Source organism: Phlebotomus papatasi, chromosome 2 (genome assembly GCF_024763615.1).
Source record: "Phlebotomus papatasi isolate M1 chromosome 2, Ppap_2.1, whole genome shotgun sequence".
NCBI lineage: Eukaryota > Metazoa > Arthropoda > Insecta > Diptera > Psychodidae > Phlebotomus > Phlebotomus papatasi.
Window position 1 is genome coordinate 90,784,466 of NC_077223.1, and position 24,158 is coordinate 90,808,623.

At 33.8% G+C, this 24,158-nt stretch overlaps 1 protein-coding gene across 5 annotated transcripts in view; it reads right to left on the reverse strand.

Annotated features, from left to right (window-relative positions):
- LOC129802374 (ecdysone-induced protein 74EF) overlaps window positions 1–24,158 on the reverse strand; it is a 337,693-nt gene that overhangs the window by 11,136 nt on the left and 302,399 nt on the right. For all 5 annotated transcript variants that reach the window (XM_055848136.1, XM_055848135.1, XM_055848134.1 and 2 more), the window contains one exon: window positions 22,891–23,112. In XM_055848136.1, the coding sequence (XP_055704111.1) occupies window positions 22,891–23,112 (222 nt within the window). The remainder of the gene's footprint in view (window positions 1–22,890; window positions 23,113–24,158) is intronic.

Sequence of the window (24,158 nt, forward strand, 5' to 3'; positions counted from 1 at the left end):
AAGAAAAACAATTCAGCTAACTTTTGGTTGTTTTTTGTTGTTGAAAAATAAAAACGAAATAATAAATACCAAAAATAGCACAATTTTCCCTTTCTTGAGGTATAATATTTCCACCCGTAAAACCGCTTCAATCGAGATCTGATATGCTTTTCTTTTTATCAGAATCTTCCCCACCATAAAAAAAAGACTCCAAAGATTCGAGGTAAGCTTTTAGCGATGTTGAAGCAAAAAAGGCATATTGTTTGCCGTCTTGAACAATAAACATGATACGAAAATGTTATCGGCTAATTGAAGCTAATTATATACTTTCCTGTTATGATTTTTCATTCTCTTGGATGTCAGATGGTCATACTGAGTTAAGACAATTCTCCAAAAATTTACGTTTGTAGTGAAAGATCACGCCCATTAAATCAAATTATCAACGATGTTTTATTTAATAAAGAAATAAAAAAAAAGTTCCAATACTATCAATGAATTATAGATTAGGCTAGACGTTGTATAAAAACTTTTGAATTGAATTGAAGAGGAAGTTTATTTTTTTTTTTTCAGAGGTGAAAGTTCGGGCCATTGCGTCAATTGTCTCTGAATTTGAGAATGTGACCGGCAAAAAAATTTGGCAAGGATGAGAATCTAATACTTTGGGAAGTCTCTTGGTTGATGCGATAAGATATGAGAGCGTGACTTTGTTTGGAAATATGATCTTGACATAAACAATGAAAAGGAAATTTACACGCTTCTTGTGATCTGTCTCCGTTTTTCTTGCTCAGAATTAAAACTGAGAATTTGGCAAATATAAAAACTAGAAGAATCTAGTTTGATTTTTGATTAGAGGCGTTTGGAATTCTAGTATAAAGGTGTAATGTTTCTTTTTTTACATAAGTTATCAGTTTCATGTCTTGGGAAATCGCTCGTTGAAAGCGATTCGAACACCTTAAATGCCAAAAAAATCTAATGACTTGCAGAGGATTCGAACCCGGGATATTCGAATCATAGAGCAAGCACTCTATCGTCAAATCCACTTAATCCATTACTTGCTTTATTAAAAAACACTTATCATCTTGAATCAAGACAGCAAAATCTTTAACTTGATGAAATTCTTGAATTTCGTAAAAAATGTTGGTTTCGTTAAGTTTCAAGCTTTGAACAGATCATTGTTTTCAACATCTTTTTAATGAATTTGACTCATTTTACATTTTAATAGCTATTCCGATGTGTCAAATTTCCTGAAAGGAGCCTTCGGTCAAATCCATAAGGAACATAAAAAATTGAGTTGTTCGAAGCTTCAGTCGTCTGAAGGTAGCACGCTTTCCCCTGGTAAATTAGACTAGACACTTTATTAATTACGGGAACAATAAAGTATTTATTGACAAAGAATGTTTTTAAAAAAAACTCTAAATGCTCTAAATTGTGAAATAGTAAATTTTCGTTAAGTTTAAGAAGAATCTGCCAAACCCATAACACCATATGAGGCAAGCTTACTTTAACAATAAAAACGAAACTGAAAATACAAAATCGTGTAACTACTTATACGTAAAAATCTACAGAATCCATTTTAATCATGCAAACGATAAGGGCAGTTCTTAATAACCACGGACAAAGTCCTTTGAATAGCGATGGTTCTATTTCTAGGAGATCAAATAACGTATATTTACCTTTTCGTTAAGTTTAACTAAAACCCCCTAATTCTTGCTCATGAAATTGTAAAAACGGAAACATCAGGTTTTACTAAGCAACGATATTTTTAATAAAGAAATTTTCAAAAATAATTGAATAACTTGTTGCTTAAGTTTAGCTACTGAACGTACTTAGATTTCGGTAACTATTTTCAGTATCTAATAAAGACAATTTCTGAGACTAAAGTAAAATAGATGTTATTAAGTAAGGAATCACATCTAAATGATACGACATTATAGTTTGCAGCAACACAGATAATCTAGAAAATTTGTTAAGTTTATTTATAAAATCAGGGGTCCATCAAGCCTAATAAAAAGTGAAGCTATTTTTCACTTTTCCTTGTAAACACTTTGCAGATATTGCACAGCGACTTAAACAAATTTGCTCGTAGTTCTTGTATTGTTTCGGCGAACATTATGAAATATGTATTTTTAGAAAGCTTCTAATGTACCATTTTGAAATATATCAGACTGATAAGTCAATTCTCTTTAGGAAAAAACTTGCCGATAGTCTTCAGTGCCTCTATGGAAAAACGTATGGAAAAATGAAATGTCGAGAAGCCCCTGTATAAAATATTAAACCCTCTTTACATGATATATTTAAAAGGTCTGAAGGGCAGTTTGCAATTTAATTTAGTGGAAAGAAAACAGAATAAATACTCAAATTTTACCTCTTCGTTAAGTTTTACGATATTTGGCTTACGGAAATGTGAGAGAAAGGTATCCTAAGGAAAAACGCTATACAAAGTTCAATGAAATTGAATCAAATATCAAAGAGAAAAAAATACTACTTGTGTAATTTTCAACAAAAATTAAAGATCGTCTTTTCGTTTAGTTTAACGAAAATTCATTAAGGCATTTTTCTAAGTAGACATAAAAAAGGATTTTTATGTGACAATGTATCTCATTTAATAAACCTAAAACAAGGTTTACATTCCCAAACATCTCGGCCAATAAAAATAAGAAATGATTCGTTTCTATTTAAGATATTCGTTAAGAATTTTCTGACTTCCTTTTCTATCAAAAAGAAGAATGCAATTATTTTATGATCCATATAAATAACATAAGAGGAACTCCAAATCGCTAATGGTGATAATAAATCATTGAAATATTCTATTTTGTGTTCTTTGAAATGATTTTATTATGTTCTTTCGTTAAATTTAAATGCGAGTTAAAATTCTTTAGGATGTCTTTAGCAAACTGATAGGAAGTGATGGTAATTATAGGGACAATGGTTATGGATGGACCCAAAGAATATTATCCATCACGAAATAAATACAATTTTCAGGATGACAAGCCCCTTAGAAAATTCTATTGGAAATATTCGAAATATGGCTGGTTTGGCAAGAATGCTCATCTGCAACTCAGAAATCAGTCGGAGCACAAGAGTCGCTTGCAGCCAATGACCAGGAAACAGCCACTCTGCGCGATTGACCTTCATTTTTGCCTTCTTCCTTCATCACACTATTCCTGCCTTTGCAACTGTATGAGTATGCATAATCTCGCATCTTCCTTCTGCACTTTCCACATAAATTCCCTCGGCACTTTTCTACCCAGATAAAGCCAAAAGCCGGGAAGAGATGGCCTGCAAAATGTAGGCGAGATGTGTTCCACATTCCCCACATCTGCATCTCTGGCATGACTGACCCCTTTGGCCAGAATCTTACTCTTCCCGTCGCCAATTCCCATCCCGATTTCTCCGGTTGCCAATTTGGCTGCCAATTAGCGACCCACCGATAGAGGCGAGTCGCGTTAATTCGCTCCAGAGTGATAAGAGTGTTTATTTCCGGGTAGAAATGTGCCAAGTGGCACGGACTCTTCAAGTGCTCTCTCTTTCTCTATACATACAAGCCACTGACTTTCGATTGCATAACAACAATATAAAACAGTGCCTTGCACCTCACTGGTACTCTTTGGCAGACCAGAAAGCCCAAGACATGAGCGTAGGTGGGGCAGGTGTGAATTTCCACAATTGTAAGCTACGCCAATTTATCAGTTACAAACTAATCTCAGCTTGGACTTTTGCATAAATATTCATTTGTTGTTCTCTCTCTCACACTGGGGACTTTCTTACATCCATGTATCTCGTGCTCGTAATCTTATCTGGCCAGACTCATCGAATTTTTTCATGTATGGCTTGTCATTTGATTGAAGAAATATTGATAATTAATATGGGTAATAAATTGGTGATGCAGGCATTTTTCGTTAATTTGAATTTAAATTTTGACGTACGGAGAAACACGAGCTGTCACATTTGACACACGATTTAATGCCGATGCGGGGCTATATCCTTCGGTTAAATATTCAAAGAAATAAACCTACGACAAAGCCAAGCTAAATCTTTTAGTAATCCATTGGAAGTCCAAAGAGGAACATCACGTATTCGAGACATGATAGCACTTTCCGTTCGGATTTTTTACATTTTGACAAGTTATTTAAATTTTCGAACATCCTAAGGGCCCAAATAGACTCAGGCTGGTCTTCCAGAATATTTAGTCTAAAATTTGGCAGTAAGGGATTTGGTAAAGGAAACTTATGCAAAGGACATCTAATCGGTGATCCTAAGCCCTCAATGTATGACAGTTTGGGATAAATCTTTACTGTCGAATTTTACAGTTTTATTCCCGAGGATCAAACTGAGTCTATTTGGGTCTTAAAGAGTTCTGAAATTAGGAAGGTTCCTCCAAAAAATATTACAGAACGGAGCTACTCTAATACAGGTTTCAGACCTAAGGCTTAGCCATCTGGCTTAAGTCCTCTAATTTCTTATCAGGCAAGATTTTTTAGAAAATTGTTGTTTAAGATTGGATATTAATGACAAATATTCCATTAGATTTTCAAAAATCAATAAAATTGCTTGTTATTTAGATTTTTGAGATCTTCGGGAACTGGGCTAAATCTCCAGTCTGAAGCTGGCATAAGGATCTTAAGGATAGGGGAGACTGGGGCAAAAAGTAACAAAACGGATATTTTATTTATTTTTGTTTTACAAACTACTCGAACGCTCCAGAAATTTCTAATTAGCGCAGTTTTATTTGAATATTTACCGCTCTACAACTTTGTGAAAATAATTTTCCTCTATTTTGTAAGGAAATACATTTATCCAGCCGTTTTCCAAAAAGGTAATTTTGTGACCATTCTCAAAAATGCTGGAGCAAATAGTATCAGGCATGAGATATTATAACATTTTGATTCGCTTTGTTACGGGATTCCGTAAATTAAAAAAAAAATACCTAGATAACATATTTTCCTAGAAAATTTATTCCTCTACACCTTTGTAAATCACTGCTTTCTCTATCTGAACGATAAAAACGTTTTTCAAGCTATTTAAAAAAAAAAACACAAAAGACTGCAAGTCGTTTGACCAATGCAAACGACAAGCGGCGACACATGGCATTGACGTTTCTTTCTGCCGTGAGACATCATAAATTGTTTCGATTTTTCTTACTTTTTGCTCCATATCCTTTGATACTTTTTACCCCAAGTGGTCGTTCTTAATAAAAAGATTTCTTGAGAGAAGAATCTTCGTGAAATTCTAAAATAGATAGCGGCTTCGTATTCAAAGAATCCAAATCATTTAGGAATCATTTATCAGTGCATAAATTTTGAATAATAACTAGGTAATAATTGATATATTCTTGAAAGAAAATATTTCAAAAAGAGGGCTAAAAATTTTAATATTTTTTATTTTCTAAATTCCTTCTTCGAATTCTAAGAAACATACAACATCGAAGAAAGTCTATGGAAGCTATCTATGGAAAAAATTTTAAGCCGCTATCTTGTTTATCTTGGAAGATATTGAATTTTGAAATTTTCAATTTGTGACTTTTTGCCCCAGTCTCCCCTACTGATACGTTTCATTTATTTGCTTTGAATTAGCACTATGAATACGACAAGAGGTATCAGTTAAGAGATACGACAACATGATGACAACCATCTTTTTTCACGACTTTCTTTATTCATTTCCAGAAGTGTAATGTGTCTTCTGGGTTTGATTTCTGCGGTTAAGGATCAAACCACCTAAATAGGTAATCCAAGTGACTTAAGTTCCGGATTTCTTTGAGTATTGTATAGGTTCCTCAGGTACCCATGTGCTTCCTATGCATTCCAAGCGTTCTTCAGCCAGACTGTTTCAAATTCATTACAAGTAAAATCAATTGTCACGATTTAGCATTCAAACTACTTAGAATACCTTAATTAATCGATAGCCCTCTGATGCTGCCATCTAGGAAGTCAATACACATTTTTTCGGAAACACTTTTGAAATCTAACCGAAAAGACTCATTAGAAGTGTTTCCGATTGAAAATTCCCCAAAGTGGATGGAAAATCGATCGTGAAAATATGCAAGAAAAAAAAACTTGGCAATTACACATCTCAGACGATTTGAAGCATATAAAGAAAATGACACATTGAGACGTGCCGTAAATAAAGTGAAAGGAAAAGACGAAAGATGTTGGATGAATTGTTTGTGGTTGGTTTGTCAATTGAAGGAGAAAATAGAATAGCATATTTTGAGGCAGTGTTTGTGCCATAGAATGATGTGCATGAGTGAAGTGGAGCATTGCAGAGAAGACGCAGAAATGCGCCCGCGATTAGTTGGTGTCAGTGGATTTCTAGGGTGATCGTTCGGTAGAAGGTCAACCGAGCTAGAATGAGAGAGAGAACGATGCAAAACTTCTTGCAATCCTCCTCTTCCTTGCCATATTCCCTCCAATCTTTCCTGGGCTATGGCGGATGCTGGCTCAATGGCATTAAGAAGAGGAAGAACCCAGAGAGAGAGAGTGTACAAGAAATAAAAACAAGATTTTGCACAGACGAGCTTTTGAAGTTGACTCCCATACCCTTCCCGTTTCCCCTATTCCCTAGCCCCAATCGACACATCCCAAGTACATCCAAAGAAGTGCCTCCAGTAGCGAGTTAACTGTCTGGATGGCATTTAAGTGTTCTTTTATTTCCTGTTGCTATTTCCGTATATCTTCTCTCTTACTCCATCGCATAAACCTCAATTGTTTATTCTACACGCGAATTTCTACATAATTTTTAATATCTGTCAGAACCATTTCAGTCGATCTGTCACTTCCTCAATTCTCATTTAGCTCGGAAATCCAAATAAGATTGCCACGGAAAAAAAACTATGTGGAAAGATGATTCGCAGAGTGCTCGAAATCACAATTGGTCGAGTACTTCACGTATTCGCCATTCTTTTAGGCGTTTACAGATTCATAATTGCTTAAAACCGGTTGACGGATCGGGTTAAAACCGATACACTACTGACATAAATTTATTATTATCCAGGATCGATTTGAGTTCATAAAGCTATTCAAAAATATCATTCAAAATCAAATGAAAGACTAAAGCAGAGGTGTACAAGAACCGTTAAAAACCGAATAAACATCAAAATAAGTTTGTTCTGGTAGCGTTTTGACCATTGACGTACATGTTTCATTTGACGTTTATTCGATTTCAACGGTTCTTGCACGTCTTTGGACTAAAGTATAGTTCGCGGATTTGTCACTTAAGCGCTGATAGTATTTTTTGTTTGAACTTCGATTTTTGATATGGAAACTATTTAAACTGTGTTTAGAAACATTGTAACCTTCCTGATTTGGAAGTTCTTTTCGTTTGAGGAGCAGTTTGAGGAATGTGTTCCACCGTTGTGAAGGTACAGAAAATAGGGAAGACCCACCAGGAAATCATTAGATGCTCGAAAATTTTAACAGAAAAGATTCAAAAATATTAGAAATGTCAAATAATTAAACCATTTCACACTAAACCTACCAAAACCCAGTCAAATTGACCGGTTTCAAATAAACACATATTTAAGCTGTACAATGTCACTATCAAACTTTATAAATTTCTTAAAATATACATATAATATATTTTACAGTGTTTAAATTTTAATTTTTTGCTCTTTTCCGAGACAAATTTGTTGGGTATCCTACCCTACCGCGGTTTGTTATTTGACCGAAAAACGAGCAAAAACGTTCGGTAGGTTTAGTGTTAATGGATGTTATTAGGCAAGTACTGAAATCGGTCCAACGGGGAACATATTTCAACTTCAGATATTTGGTGGATCGTCGAAAAGGTCTTGCTTTTCTCTTTCCTGGTTTTTAATCTCCGAAGTTCGAAAGTCTACTTAATAGTTAATTACTGAAGGGAACCATATTGGTTTCTTGATACTCTTCAATAACTTTGTAAAGGTTTTCGGAGAGACAAAACCGAAATAAAGTCAATGATGGTAGGGTAAAATTACGAATTTCGGACAAACTAATCAATTATTAAGGGAGTCTTTCGAACTCTAAAATAGGTTGTGCAAATTCGAAATTTTAATCTAGTACTTCCGGATCGAATTTTCTATATTTTTGACAAGAAACATAGTGAAGCTTGGGGTTGTGCCCAATAGTTTTGACTAGATTTTCGATACGGCAAAAATAGAATAAAGTCGAATTGAACATATTTGAAAATCTACAAATTATGAAGAGTCCTTAAAACTTTAAACCGGTTTGTCTGAATTCGAAATTTAACACAAGTACTTCCAGTTCGAATTTTTGAATATTCTTGACAAGCAACAGAGAGAAGTTTTATTGTGTGCAATAACTTCGAAAAGATTTTTGAAGAGATAAAATCTGAATAAATTTGAATTGGACATATTCGCAGATCTACACAGAGTATAAAGTCAACGAAATAGGCTAAAATTTTAAATTTCAAACAAACTAATCAAGTTTTAAGGGAGTTATTCCAGCTCTAAACTGTTTTGTCCGAAAATTTTACCCTAGCATTTCTTGTTCGAATTTTCAATATTTTTGACAAGCAACAGAGTGAAGCGATAAGGGAATTTCTATTAAAGGAGGGAGGGAGTCATCGATGATCGAAATTCGATATCTCAAATCCTTTGATCTCTGTCTCAGTAACAATCAGATGGAAACTTCTGTACTTTCTCAAAGATAATAAAATTGATAAGTTTCTATATCCCAACTCAAAATTAAATTCAAACTTCGAGCAATTATACGAAAAGGAAAATCCACACCAAGAGCGAGAGAGTGAAATGGCTGTGAAAAAAAGCATTTACTTGCAATTTTTTAATCACTTGAACTAAATATTGAAAATGTTATTCACATGACTTGGTGATAAATTTAGCAGAGACAGTGAATTTTGCAAAAAAAAAAAAACACGATAACACACCCCAGAGCTTTATGAAGTGTAGAGGAAAAAATCTATTTACGGAACTTGGTAGCTGATCTTCTCAAATTTGCTCATGATACATGGGGCAACAGAAAATGATTGGCTTGACACTGCAATTGGCCCGAAAAAAAAATTAAATCACTTTTGGACGTGAAGCATTTTCCACAATCTCAAATTTAACCCACAAAAAAAAAACTGCAGCAAAAAACATTATCGTACCTTCGAAGCGAAACAGCAAAAATTTGCATGTGTGACACAAAATGAGGAGCAAATAGATAGCATTATTTGTTATGAAAAAGTCTTAAATAAGAGGAATATGGCAGAAGAAAAAAAAAAACATGATTAATTGTAGGCATAATTGTGCAGAGAATCGTTGAAATTTCCGCTCCAATGAAAATTTGCGATTAATTGCCGGTTGAAGATATCGCATTGTGCATAATAAGGCATCGGAAGACAAGTTGATATATAAGAAACTCGTTTTTTCTCACACAAACACGAAATCGCTCTAAGGAATCTTCTTCATGTCGATTTTCTGCGATTGTGCATAGATTCGTTAAAGTCAAATCCCTCCATTTTATTCAATCAGCTCACCCCTTGAATTTTCCCTGAGGTACAATTCACCCCTCGATCACTATGACGTCTACAGGCGGGGCATAAGAAGATGGTGACAATCATGCTTGATGTTGCGAAGGATTCCCTGGATTTATTTTAAGGTATTCAAATCAGGAAATAAACTATGAAAGCCTTCAAGAAATGGGCTTTAGGATTTTGAAAAAAAATCCGAGAAAGAGTGAGGTTACGTCAAACATATTGTCACTACAAAACTGACATATCTGTCAAATTAATATAAATAAGTAAATTTTAGTTAGATTCTATATTTAGAATGAGGAGGCGTCAACCTCGAGGCAGACCTAGGATAAGGTGGCTGAATCAAATTCAGTATCTTGCCTTAGAGCGCCTTACGAACGAACCCGAACATCTTCCTGAAGTGGCGGAAGATCGACAAGCGTGGGCTGCTAAATTGGCTGTCATGGGCCCACGACCCCAATAGGAATAAGCGGTTGAAAATGGTGATGATGATTTTTGAGATAAATAGCTAAAAAAGTAGCAATATAATCCTTGGGAATTCAAAAACGGTAATTAGAAAAAAGAGAGGTTATGTTTAAATTCAGTTCAATGATTTGAATTTAGTTCTTTCGAGAAAGACGAGGAAAAAGTAAGGTTATGTAAATAAGGTTGTGTTTAGAATAGAAACTAACTCATAAAATTAAAATTCATAATCAACTGCAATTGCCGGTTATTTCAGGTTATTAAACGATTGAGGTTATGTGCTTTCTAACCTCTAATTTCTTGTAGTAGTTTTATGAAACAGGTAATAGGTTTTCCACTCATGGTACACTTGCTGATCATACTTATTCACATCCTGAATCACAGAAATAGTTTACGATCCATAACCTATACTAAACATGATTCGCCATAGTACTAAGTCCTAACCTCGTAAGTTTTAAGGACCTAGGCTAAACCCTATTTTCTTGGTCGCCACGTTCCAGCTGGTTCAATAATCATAAACTGAATTATCACCCGGTACAAAATGCATTTAAAACCAAAATCGTAAGATGAAAAATACAGCGGAAAGAAATAGAATGTTGAGACAAGCTATTTAAGGCTGTGCATACAGAATTCCGCCACGTCAATCCACTAATCCCAGTTAGAACCAACAAAGTACGTTCCGTGGTGGATTTTCTGGCCGAAAAACCTGCATCTCCCAGTGTGATCGAGACAGCCAAAACACCCAAATAAACAACGATGATCCCGTCCCCCTCGCGCACAAAAAAAAGAGTCGCGAGAGAAGATCAGCGGAGATTTTTTTCTGTCCTACACAGCCCCAAGATCGCGAGGAAAAAACTGTGGCGATGGTTGGGAAAAAATATCGCTCTCCACGATCGTCATACTGGTCATCGACACATCGTCTTTGCGCATATTCTGAAGGTCACGACAAAAAGCAAACGGTATAGATGCAGCATAACACAACTACATACCCAAATAGTAATCCCACATTCGTCTCTTGCTATTTGAGTAATAGATGGCGATAGTTGTGTGTGTGTGCGCGATGTTGCAAAAATTTCGCGGATGTACACTGTGAAAATATTCCATCTAAAAATGCTTCACACAATACATTAGTGTGCCGATCGCACGGAGAATTCCACACACTCTTGGTCGATCGCGAATTTGATCATCTTCCGCACTCGTCGGACTCCACGGCGACATGGAGCGTTCCCATGTGCCAGAACGAGATGGAGCCACCCTAATGAAATGGAACGTGAAGCTGAAAACGGAATTGGATGTAAACAGGCTAAAATTGCAAGAAAAGTCTAAAGAATTTTGTGTTCTTTGCCATCCATTGGGTGAATGTGTGAGGTGTATATGAGAGTCACACGATTGCGATATGATCACCCAAAAGACGATGGAAAATATGCCAAGAAGATCGTAAGCGAAAACGCAGAAGTGAAGAAAACATGGAGAACCATCTTTTAGAGCATGTTTAAAACAAAGGAAGTTGTTTATTGAGGAAGAATATGTTTTAGAATGGGAGTTTCTTTTATTGCCAACACACACCACAGCCACTTGGAAATATTAACTAAAATTGCTATTTGCCATCATTCGCGGTGATCTTTTCGCCAAATCCGCGGTTGTCTGCTCAGTCCAAATATTTTGCCGTGTTTTTCTTCCGTCCCAGACAAAAAAGACCCAAAAATCTTCTTTTTTTTGCCACGATCGTCTCCCGTGAATCACCAATTAGGGAACAATTCCATTGAAAAATGGTCAATATTTCTCTTTCAACAGATTACTGATTTTAGAATTTAACCGATCTGTACTAAAATATGTAGTGATTGCATTTACAACCTGCTTGAGATTAAGTAAATAAAGTAATCATTTGATAGAAAGAATAATCCTTTGATTTGTCTTATAATAAAGAAAATTTAGTACATACATGTACTAACTACTAAATGTTCAGTTCTGCGTTAAACAATTTTCTGAGCTCTTAAAACTCACACAGCTCCATCTGTACTGAAAAGTCATTATGATATTTTATTGAAAAATGAGAAGAGGAAATCTTTCCTCTGAACTTAATTTTTAGTACACGACTCTTCTCACGTGCCTCCGCATTATTAACTTTTTTGTGTTGGTTCCTTTTGTTTGGAATACGACAGTATTTAGTCATGTAAGGAACAAATACGAAAAAGCCGATTATGCAGAATCACATTTGGACAGTCATGTACTAAAAAAAAAGCACACGAGAAAAATTTTCCTCTTTAATTTTTTAATGGAATAGTATCATGAGTCGATATTTTTGTTTAAGAATAATGTGTACAAGTACAGACATGTTCCACACTCTCTTTGTATTGTACTAAGTTCCTTGTACTAAAAATCATATTTGCCAACATAAATAAGGATAAGCGTAAAATAAATTATATAAAGAAACTAAGATCAAATGGAACAAATGAAATGAAGTGAATTTAGTACATACATGTACTAAATATCTATTCCAACACGAGGTTATTGTCACTATTTTAATTAGGGGTATGACATTTCCTATATTTCCCATATGTTTCTAGCGCGCCGAAAAAACTTTTGGGTTTATTAGCTATTTTCTGTCAGTGTAGAATGAATAAGCATATAATAGTAATACAAAATAAAAGCCAATTTAATATAGAATAGGCAACCGAAAACCCCAATTTGGCAGCCTACGTAGTTTTGGAGATATCTCGTGAAATGTGTACGAAAACGGAAAAATTTACACTAAAATCGGTCGCATTTTTCAGAGCTAATATCACCCCCCTGATTTTAATAAAGGAGATCAAACTACGAATCTTGTAGAGTTTATTTGATGAAACTTATTTGTATTGATTGAATTAATTAAATTAATAAGTAGTACAGCTAAGGTACTAAATACCGCAGTTTAAATGACTAAAGACCTCTCAATGTAATCTTAAATGATCTTTGAGCAAACAATTAGAATAACTGACCGCTTTTTCCATAATTCGTGAAACTACCTGAATAAATGAGTTTTTCTTTATTTCCTAAATATCTGAGATTTAGTACAAATATGAAGATAATGTCCTTAATTCGTCAATACGGAGTTTCTTTTACAGAGAAAATTTAAAAATAAATAAACATGACAAAAGTCTAGTCAATATTATTCAGTTTCATTTATTACGAATTTAGTAAATTCATGTACTAAATATTTAGTACAGCTCTAAGAATTTTGATAAGTTTTGTAGTTCCTAAAATATTCTGTACTTTTAGCAAATAGTTTTATCTGCTTTTAGATTGTGTTTGTCTAATCACAGAAGAGTAAAGTTTAGTACATGCTTGTACTAAATTCAATGCTTTCAAAAATGATAAATCAATTTGAATAAATTCTGCTGTAGTTAACATTTCAATTTCATTCCGCAATAAATACATCAGAATAATTAATTGCCTCTATTATTTGATTGGACTTCAGGGTGATCAGAACTTTTCCAATAATTCTTTCAGAAACCTGTTTTTCTGATTTACCCAATTTCTATCAGATAAATTGGTGAGATATAGGGAGGAAGTAACTTTCCACTGGTTTGGGAAAAATTTTCCCAGATAGAAAAGAGTATGGACCACTAATTGAGGTTTCTGGTGTTGGGACGAGGCACTTCTATCAGGAAACAAATAATTTATTCGGTTCCTGACCTCCTCAATGACAAACTTTCCTCCTCTCCGAATCTCTCTTCGGCTGGAAAATACATTTGGGATGGGATTTTTGGTGTGGTGGGGAAATGGGCATTCCGGAAATCGATATCACACTTCTCTGTGAGAAAGTTCTTGTCGGTCCGACAGAGAATTGTCTATAAATAATTCCTCTACTTTGAGGTTCTGCTTCGTAAATGCCACGTGAATTTTTTCACTCTCTTTTTTTTATTATTTATTTTCACTTTTATAAAATTCTCTCGACTTTTCACACATTCTGAGCCATTTTTTTTTGCTAGCCGTTGAGAAATGGGGGATTGAAAGCAGGACAAAAAAAGCTCAATAATTGCAGTTGAAATGTCAATGGATTTATTTGTTACTCGTGCAATTTTCAATTGGGGCAATTGATTGGATATTTCCGGGATCATAAGAGTATGACAAGTTTAAAAGAAAGACATTCCAAGTGTCATAAACTTTATTTGGAGTACCACCAATGAAGTCAAGAGCTTTAAGTCGATTATTTGGATTTTTGTGAGGTATAATTTGCTGAATTGATACATTACTAATTTTTACACTGTAAAAAAGAATCTTGGAGAATTAACAAACGTTTACTAATCGCAACTATTGTAGTTCGAAACGGGTTTTAGAAACATTAAGTGATCTAAATGGAAAGTCGAAGTAAACTTCCTTCTAACTGATCAATTTCCAAACCAAAATTTCAACAAATTATTTGTTGATTTTACTAATAAATTTTGAAAATACTATTATTAAGCTTTGAAGATCAAATAATAATTTATTTAAAAACCAATTTATCGAACGAATTTTGATTTGCAAAAGGAACCATTTAACTTTTTGTTAAACCTTTGATTAAGCAAATTGATCATAATTATTCATTAGTTGACTCTACAAATGTTGTACAAATCTTTTCAAAATTATGTTGTACATTTAAAATACTAAGTAAAATTTGTCAACTATCTACGAGAAAAGAATTAAACTAATAAGCTCGAAATAATCGATTATTTTGATTTCACATATTTATATTTATTACTATTATTGTTTTGTTAAATTTACAAACTTCCTTTCGATCATCTTTTCTCTTTTAACTGAAACAATTTTTCCGGATTTGTTCAAAAATTCCCTAAGAAAGCATTTAATCCAATAAAATGTTCCTTGATCACTCGGAAATGGGCATAAATGTGTTGCGGGAACGTGATCAAGATCCAGTTGGTAGCTTTTGAGTATGATGACCTAGTGACAAAAATTGCAAATATGCAATTCTACCAACAGATAAGCAATTGATATGGAAATTTTAATAAACTTTCTTTCTCTTCCACTTCCACTTAAGCTGAAAAGTCTAATTTTTTTCCTCCAAAGCACTATTTGCGATAATTATGAGTTTAGTGACACAACTCTTATCGCTCTGGAAAAGTATGAATCGTGTGAATAGAAAATCCGAAGGCAATCGACTAATAGAGGTTATGGACAGAGTTCATTATTGTGCTGCTGGTGGAAAAAAAGGAGTAGTTATCGTGAGGAAGATCGCTTGGCGGATTTCCACAACAGTCAATGGTTGGAATTTTGAGTCTGCTGAGTGCAGAAAAACTCATTTGAAAATCTTATTGCAAAATACTAAGTGCGGCTGCAAAGTTAATAATATTGGGCAATTGCGGAAGTTTTCTAAGCGTGATTGGAAGAATTTCTGATTGCAAAACAGCTTTATGGATTGTGGAATTTTTTTATTTCGCTGTAGTTCTCTAATGTGGAATGTTTTTTTTTTTGAGGAAGGCAAATCAGCTGATTTATATTGAAAAATGTTTAGTACTACTTGGAAATTTTCAATTGTTTTCTTTGCTTATTTAACTATGAACAGTTGACTAAACTACTTGGTTAATTGCACTTGGGAACTCTAAGGAATCTCTGCCACAGGCCTAGAATTAGGTCTTTAGCACACGTCTGTACTAAATTGACTTGTGAAAGATACTTCTAAATAAAATTGTAAAGATACAAGCAAAAACTGATGAGAAATAAAGTTAGAACTGATCAAAATAACCCTTTATAGTTTCTCAAATTTTATAGAGTTCTAAAACATAGACATTGCCCAATTTTAGTTCTAAATTTAAAGTATTTTTAAGAAAGCATTGGTTTATCTTGTAATAAAATTTGATTAATATTATTTAGATGATAAGACAAAAATATAAAGGAATTGTGAAAAAAATTTAAGGGAAAAAGCTTAGTAGATCTATGTACTAAAACCACTGATTACCAATTTTTATTCTCCTGTTAGATTCAAAAGTAAATTAATAAAGATATAGTCTACAAAAAATAATACGCAATGTTCTTTACAAAGCTTTACACTTTCCATATGGCAGTAAAGTCACAAATCCTGTACTAAACTTTTGGAGAATTCATAAAGTTATAATAAGAGAAATTTACTGAAGAGTAGAATAAAGATGTAAATAAAAATGAGAGAAAATAAAGCTGAAAAGCGTAGTTTTTTGTTAATGGTGAAGCTTCCAGATAACAGAAAAATCAGAGTTCTAAATTATAAGCATGGTACAATTGTACTAAATTTTAAAACAATCTAGGGTAACTTTGATTCATATTTATTACAAAATTTGTATTTTTTGCTTAATGCCTGAACATTGGTAAGAACTATGAAAAATGGAAAGGCGAAATATTTAGTACATGTGTGTACTAAATCGACTGTCCCGAAAATTTCAGGTGAAATCATAAGGAACTAATAAAACCAGGTCAAATTAAACCTGAAGAAATGATAAGTAACAAAGTCTGTACTAAATATTTGAAAATTCACAAAATTATAATCAAATTACTTTAATAAAATGAATAGTAAGAAAATAAATAAAAATAAAAAAAAAATTAATATAAAAAGAATAACAAGCGCAGTTTTCCTTTAAATAGTTCATTAAGCTTTCAGAAGTTCATTTCAGCTTATCAGGAAAGTCAGAGTTCTAAATTATGAACATGGCGCGAATATGTACTAAATTTAAGACATACCTTTAACTTTACCTTTGACATTTAAGTGACATAAGTTGGACAAATCGCCGGTAAGTTGGACATGGCTTTTTTCTTGATAAATACAGTACAAAATTGGTTTTTAAGCACAAGGAACTAAATTATAAAACTAAAGCATTAAAAATATACAAATAAAAGTGAAGTACTAAATTTATCAAGAAAAACGCCCTGTTCAACTTGTACCATTGTCCAACTTGTACCACTTTACCTTGCTTGGAATGCTGTAGAAAACATTTAAAAAATCCCAAGGTAAGATATTTAGTACAAGCGAGTACTAAATTATCTGTCCCGGGAATTTTTTCAGTGATATTATACGGAATTAATAAAAACTGATCAATCTGAATCTAAAGAAACGATAAGTAAGTCAAAAACTCTGTACTAAAAACTGAAAACATATGTCTTTGTGATAGCCCCTTAACTCATTCTCAATTTCTAAATAAACAGATTAGTCACCATCTGTTGATAGAGTTACGTAAATCTTACACAAAATGCTCCGTTGTCAGCCGGGAAGTGCAGAAACATGAGAATTGTGCCTTTTAGCATCAAAACAATATTAAAAATAAATTTTGGCATATTTTATAGCCAGGCCAGAATCAGTGTTTATGACCTCAATCTGACATTAGAAATGAATATTTTGCACACACAGAATTTATTCTGTATTGAAGATTGTTTATCAAGAATATTTTAACTATACATATTGCACACCAAAAAATTCACCAATACAACTTTTTTTTCTCTTGCTTTTGCTCAGGCTCTACATTCCGCGGGAAAAGAGCAATTTATCGTGTTTGTGCATAAGAAAATAGCTTTTTTTTCCTCTTGCGCTGTGCTAAAAATATCTTCTCAGAATAATTTCTGTCGTGGTCAAAATAGCAAAAGATCGCGTCAAAGGGGCTTTTTTCTGGCTTTTCTTCTTTGGAATGGGAAATTTTTTTTCACGTATGAAATTGCAGACAGTTTTCCGCCAAAAAAGCCTTATTTTCCGCAACAGACTGAACTGTATCAATGAAAGCGAGAGTGATAGTGAAAGTAGAGGCGGGGAAAAAAGTTTTGGCCAAAAAAAAGGAAGGTAATTTGCATAATATTTCTCTGTGTCACATCGACATGCTATAGCCCAGTCTTTGTTGTTTGTCTGGGACAAATGATGGTGTCGCGCGCATTTTAATTCAAACAAACACCCGGAACGGCAAAATTAAATAGCACGTTCTGCATAGTTTTTCCACATTTTGCAAATTTACTTCTTTTCTCACAATCCTCCATTCTATTTCCTTCATTGTTGCTGCTTTTCCACCTCTTTGCCCACCCAGTCAATAGAAGACTCTTCCTTCGTAAGTCCAACTACACAAAAGTTATTAATATAACCAGCGGGTATTGGACTATTTCAATGCTTTTTTGCACTTTGAAGGCCACACACTCACTAACAATTGTATGAAAATATGCTGGGGAAGAGCAATGGGAACAACACGGGGTTGAGGAACGACAGAATATGCATTTAGTGAAGCTCTGTGGAAAATCCTCTCTTTGAATTTCCAATTTGCTAGAACGAATTGTGAAAATGCTGATGAAGTGGCGACAAGAAGCATAAATCGTCCATTTTATTTAACAACAAAAAAATGTCAGCAACAAAATAGGGTTAATAAATATTTAAGAAAAATACTGGGAAAAGCTCTTAAACCCACTTAAACCACGACAAAAGGATTAATCTAGAAAAATTTGCAATTTTATCGTCAAGATACGATGTTGTTTTATAGAATATTTAACATCAAAATGAAATATTGAAATATGATTTTGACATAAAATCTATTTAAAAAGGCTTTCGTTAAGTTCCGTTTTGGGGTTAGAAGTTCAAAATTGGGATAGGCGTGACTGATTTTATAATAGGATAATAAAATCGCAATTCTAAAAATTTAAATGGTTGTTAATTGGCGAAAACATTTTTCGTTAAGTTTAATATGCGAGTTCTCAATGCTACATTTTTGATATTTTTATATACAGACTACTAAGTATGAATTATTAAGGGTATTATGGGCCTAACGGCCTAATAAAGACTTTCGTTGAGTTTGACGTCATGCTCTTATAATATTGAGATAACTTTAAAGTTAGGAATGATTTGTTCTTAATTAATTGGTAAGACATTTAGGGTGGAATAATATACCTTAAGATGAAGAATACGAATTGAAATATGTTTTATTTAGGGTAAAATGAGGTAATTTGAATCATTTATAATTTGGGGCATATGAGATTTTCTTATTATTTTAGAGATTCAAAAGGAAGAAATGCTGTTCCTTTTCTTCTTTATCGTCTTTTTCTTATATTTCGCGGTCTATGTTTTCTCTATGTTCATCTGAAACAATGAGAAAATCTCAAATGTTCCAAATTATAAATGGTTCCGAATTACCTCACTTTACCCTAATAAGTGATTAAGAAAATCTTTCGTCAAGTTTAATATGTAATTTCTCAAAGATATACTTTCGATATTTGATATATGGGCAACAGGACAACTAAAAGTATGAATTGCTCTAATGCTGTATATGACAATAAGAAAACTTTTCGTTGAGTTTCAGTTTGAAGTTATGCCCTCTGATATTAAGAATATTATTATATTATTCGTTAACTGATAAAACATTTAAAGTTAAATAATACACATTAAGAAGAACAAACCTAATCGGAATGTTTTCTTTTCAAATAAATTATTGAGAAAATCTTTCGTCAAGTTTCATATTTAGGTTTTCCCATTACGCTGTATTTCTGAAATATGATATACTGACTTTCAAGTACGGAATAGTATAGCTCATTATCAAATATATGATTCAACCTGAGAAGTAATACCTTTTTTAGAACTATTTATAGCGAAGAGAGATTTTCGTTGAGTTTCACGTTAGGATTTTTCAGGTTGAACTATTGAACTTTAAGCTTGGTTCTTCGAAAAAAATGCTAATCACTATATTTTCAATTAAACTATGATGTTCATGAATTATACGAATTCAATTGGAAATGTGTTGAGAAAAAGCCTCAGCCCAATTTCACTTTGAGGTTTTGAGGTTAGGCTTTAAGGTTTGAGGTTAGAAAATGCAGTAAGCTAAGTAAATCTCAATTTATATTCAATATTTAGGAAAAAATGCAAATTATGCTAAGAAAATCCACAGATTGTTTTTAACTGCATTGTCAAATCTTTTCCTAACTTATAAAATACTCTCGTGTAAGTACGAATTTTCTCAAGATTGACTTCAAAATATTATAGTGATAATTCAAAAGTTCAAAGTCAGTATATCTAAATTTTTTTATACTTTCCAATTTATTTGTGTAGACGTTAATGACAATGACAGCCTAATTCTTTGCTAAGTTTTTTTCTAACCACAAAATAAATTACAAATTCGAGTACCTAACCTTTTTTATCTGAAATCTTGACGAGGAAAAATTATTCAATTTATTAAAGAATGTAAAAAAAAAACATTCCATAACCTTTTACTAAACGTAACCCTAAAATTTCTAGCAACAACCTAACCTAAAAAAACATAACCTGAACAATCTTGTAATAAATTTTGGTAAGCTGAAACGTTAAATTATTTTGATCAATTCGGAGTAACGATTTAATGAGCCTTTCTCAGTGTGAATGCCCCTTGAATCGCTTGCTATTATCTGTTAAATAGATTTATTATTTTTTCTACAGCATAAATCAATTTTGAAATATTGCCAACATATTCGTCACTTTATTAAAATGTTGCGAACAATTCAGGTGAATGAAATATACAGCGGTAGTAAAATTAAGCAGGTCATTGATGATGGTTCTTTAAATAAATCAAGAATGTGTCATTCTTATTTTCTTAACCCAAAACACTGACACTTTCTTGTAACATCCAATATCAATTTTCTAGATTAATTTGTGGTTTGCCAAATTAAACCCAATCTTGGGTAATGAAAGAGAGACATTTTATAGTGTTGCGAAGCTTGAAAATGCTGCGGAACAAGCTGAAAACGGGAAGCCGGAAATGATTTGTACGACGTACACAGGAAGGAAGCCCACGATGACAAATTTAATTGAATTTATTGTACATCATCTGCACGAGTCATCATTGGCTAACATCAAATGAACACTCTATTGTGCGACCCAATTCGCCCACCAAACGCCCAGTTTGTGCACTTTCTGGGACGCCTCATGACACTTGGGCATTTTCTCTGGCGGAATTAATTATAGGAATATTTTCTAGACTCTTTTTCCTACCACTTTGATTTTTCCCAATAGCAACAGTATGGCTTTTTGGACTAGATTCCTCTCTGCACCATCTGCAGAATCTCAGTGGAGAAAAGTGATGTTGCGGAAAAAGGGGTTTAAAGGTTGAGACAGATTTGTGCGATGCGATACGATGCGATACGATGCGATACGATGCGATACGACATGATACGATGCAATGAAAAGATATTTGAATTTGAATTTTTTTTTCTATTTTTGTATTTTCTTTTAGAAAACTTCAAAATTGAATATTCCTGATTAATAGCAATACGATACGATACGATAAGAACTTTAAAACAGATCCTGAAACCCAGATTTTAAGGGCATTTTGTTACCCGAATGATTGATTGTTGCAATCGTTGTAACTCAATTTCGATGCTCTTTGAAGGAAACCAATACAAAAGTGTATTGCTAATATCGTATCACATCGGAAAAATTCATACGATGCGATACGATACGATTTTAACAGGCAGGATTTCAAATAAAATTTTAAATAATATTTTTTGCCAAAGAGATTGATATTTCCATTATATTTTCAATTTTCCGTTCGAAGAGATACAAACTTTAATTACTGTGTCGTATCGCATCGGTAATATTTGTACAATGCGATACGATGCGAAACATTTTAGATTTTGAAAAAAAAAAAACTGACATTTGAATAAGAAAATGAACAATTTGAATTTTGAATTAAAGAGTTTTCGTATCATTTTCCATCGCATCGTATCGTATCGCATCGTATCGTATCGCATCGTATTGTATCGCATCGTATGGCATCGCATCGTACCGTATCGCATGGCATCGTATCGTATCGTATAGCATCGCATCGTATCGTGTCGTGTAGTATCACACCGTATCACATCGTATTCTATCGTATCGTATCGTATCGTATCGTATCATATCGTATCGTATCGTATCGTATCATATCGTATCGTATCGCATCGTATCGCATCGTATCGCATCGTATCGTATCGCATCGCATCGTATCGTATCGCATCGCGTCGTATCGTATCGCATATGAGTCATACTATTTTTCTACCAGGCCATTCAACTTTCCATCTTCTAAATCAGAAAAAACGCAATAAACTTTTACTAACTCCCCAAATAACTCAGTAGGAAAATTTCTGCGAAACTTTCATTGATGGATCATCGGTGTTGGGTGTCTCATTTTGGCGCCAAGTGCTAAATGTCACCGCAAAAAGAATATTGTATTGGACAAAAAAAAAAACAACGTCGTTGGAATATTTTTGCTGGCCAAAAATACAGCTTTTTTGGCCACTTTTCCGGTGTGCTAAGCAAATACTGTAGCACCATTTAAAAATTCACAGACAATTTTAGCTCTATTCTCCCACCAAGTGATCTCACGCAGTCTTACTCCAACCAATGCTTTATCTTTTGGCCCAGAGTTGAATTTATTTGAATATTAATTTGAAGCAATTGTGCAATTTTTCTGTGGAGCAGAAAAGCGACCCAAAAAAAAAGACACTGAAGGAAAATTATTCATTTTATGGTTCTTGCTGAATTTCGGATGCAATCCCGGAAAAATGAACATCCAGCACGCTAAGAAAGTTTATACACTTTCCAAAAACTCCATGTTGCAATTCCATCGAGGGATATGGAAAAGAGTTTTTGTTCCAAAAAAATACAAAATCTGTAATAAATGCAAAAATTCGCTTTGCTCACTTTGTACGAATGTTGTTTTGTGTTCCCCATCCTCCGCTCAATGGAAGCTCTTCCAGTTGGTGGAAAAGAGAGCAGCAACGGAAGTACAAATTATTCGCGAACGAGAGCAAATATTGCATATATTTTCAAATATAATTCAGTTGAAAAAAGAAGTCTTTTTTTTTGTAAAATGGGACGCGTGTAAAAATAAAACGCAATTCATTCGGAAGTTACTCCATCTCCAACAATGGAGAGACGCCTTGTCCAAGAAGTGGAAAAATGCATGAGTTCTCAGTTTTATATTGGGTGGGACACAATGGGTAAGGAAAAATAGAGGGCATTTTTAGTAGTAGCATATTAAGATAAAAAAAATGTGTTGGGAAACTCACGTGATACATTGCGATTATTCCATATATTACGTAATTGTGGCGGTGAGTTGTGGTAAAAGTTGGGATGCAGGAAGGTGCCGGGCGCCATGTGTCCCTGTGGCGGGCAGTGAGGTGGCATCCCCAGACGTGCTTTCAGCTCTTCGCTGCACGCTGGTTGGCCACCCGAACTGGAGGAATCCACGTCCGAGACTCCACTATCCGCCGGACTCGGTGGCAGTGAACCTGTAACGATAATACAATTTACGAAAGGTCAGTTGACAAATATAGGGTTAGAATTTCAAGAATAACTACTAAAATCTCTTCATCAAAGAAAAAAAAGTTGTCTCTTTGTCAGTCTCAAGGTCTCAAGATCTTCAAACTTAAAAATGTGGATTGTTTCGAAAACTAGAATACCGGATATCTAAATTTTGATATGGGTTTCAAAAAACGGAAATCGATATATCAACTACTGTGATCAAGATCGATGCTTGTTCCATCTAAAGAAGCCAGAAGGACCACATATAATAAGGTATAAAAGTCAGGTTTGTTCTTTGACTTTTAGTAAGTTACTAGGTCTTTAAACTTTAGTTCAATTCCATTTTGATTAGGAATATCGGTTACAGGTTACGAATATCTAGTAAGGGGATTGACTGACCAATTACCGAAATTTGAAACCAGAGGTGACATGATATAACTTTTTTTTCGATACTATCGACTGTCGATACTGATAATGATAGCTGCACTGCCTATAACTAATATAGATCTTTATCAACAGTCTCATTCTTTTAAGAATCTAACAATGAATGGCCCAACAATCCGTTAAAAGTTCTAGTTCACTTAATCTAACAGATATAGATTTATCGATACTATTAATTCGATAGTGTCGAAAAGTTATCATTCCACCCCAGGTTTTTATGAATAAGTCATATTTGATCGAGAGCTCTCAAATCATTAGGAAGTCGTTAAACTTACTAGTTCAATACTATTTTGAATTTAACTGTACCGTCTACCGATTTTGAATATTAAGATAGGGGATTGATTGACCAGTTGCCGTAATCTGAAACCAGGTTTGTGTAGCATAACGAAGTCATATTCGACCAAGAGTTCTAAAATCATTTACGAAGTCTTGAAACTTAGTACCCAGCTAGCACACTTAGCTGAAGAAATAAGTGGTTTCAGCATATTTTTACTGCCTCGCGAATTATCGTTTAAGGTTAGCAGAATTCAGGTGAAAATACAAATACTTTCAGCTGAATTGAAATTGTTTAGCATTTGGTGCTCGCTGGGTA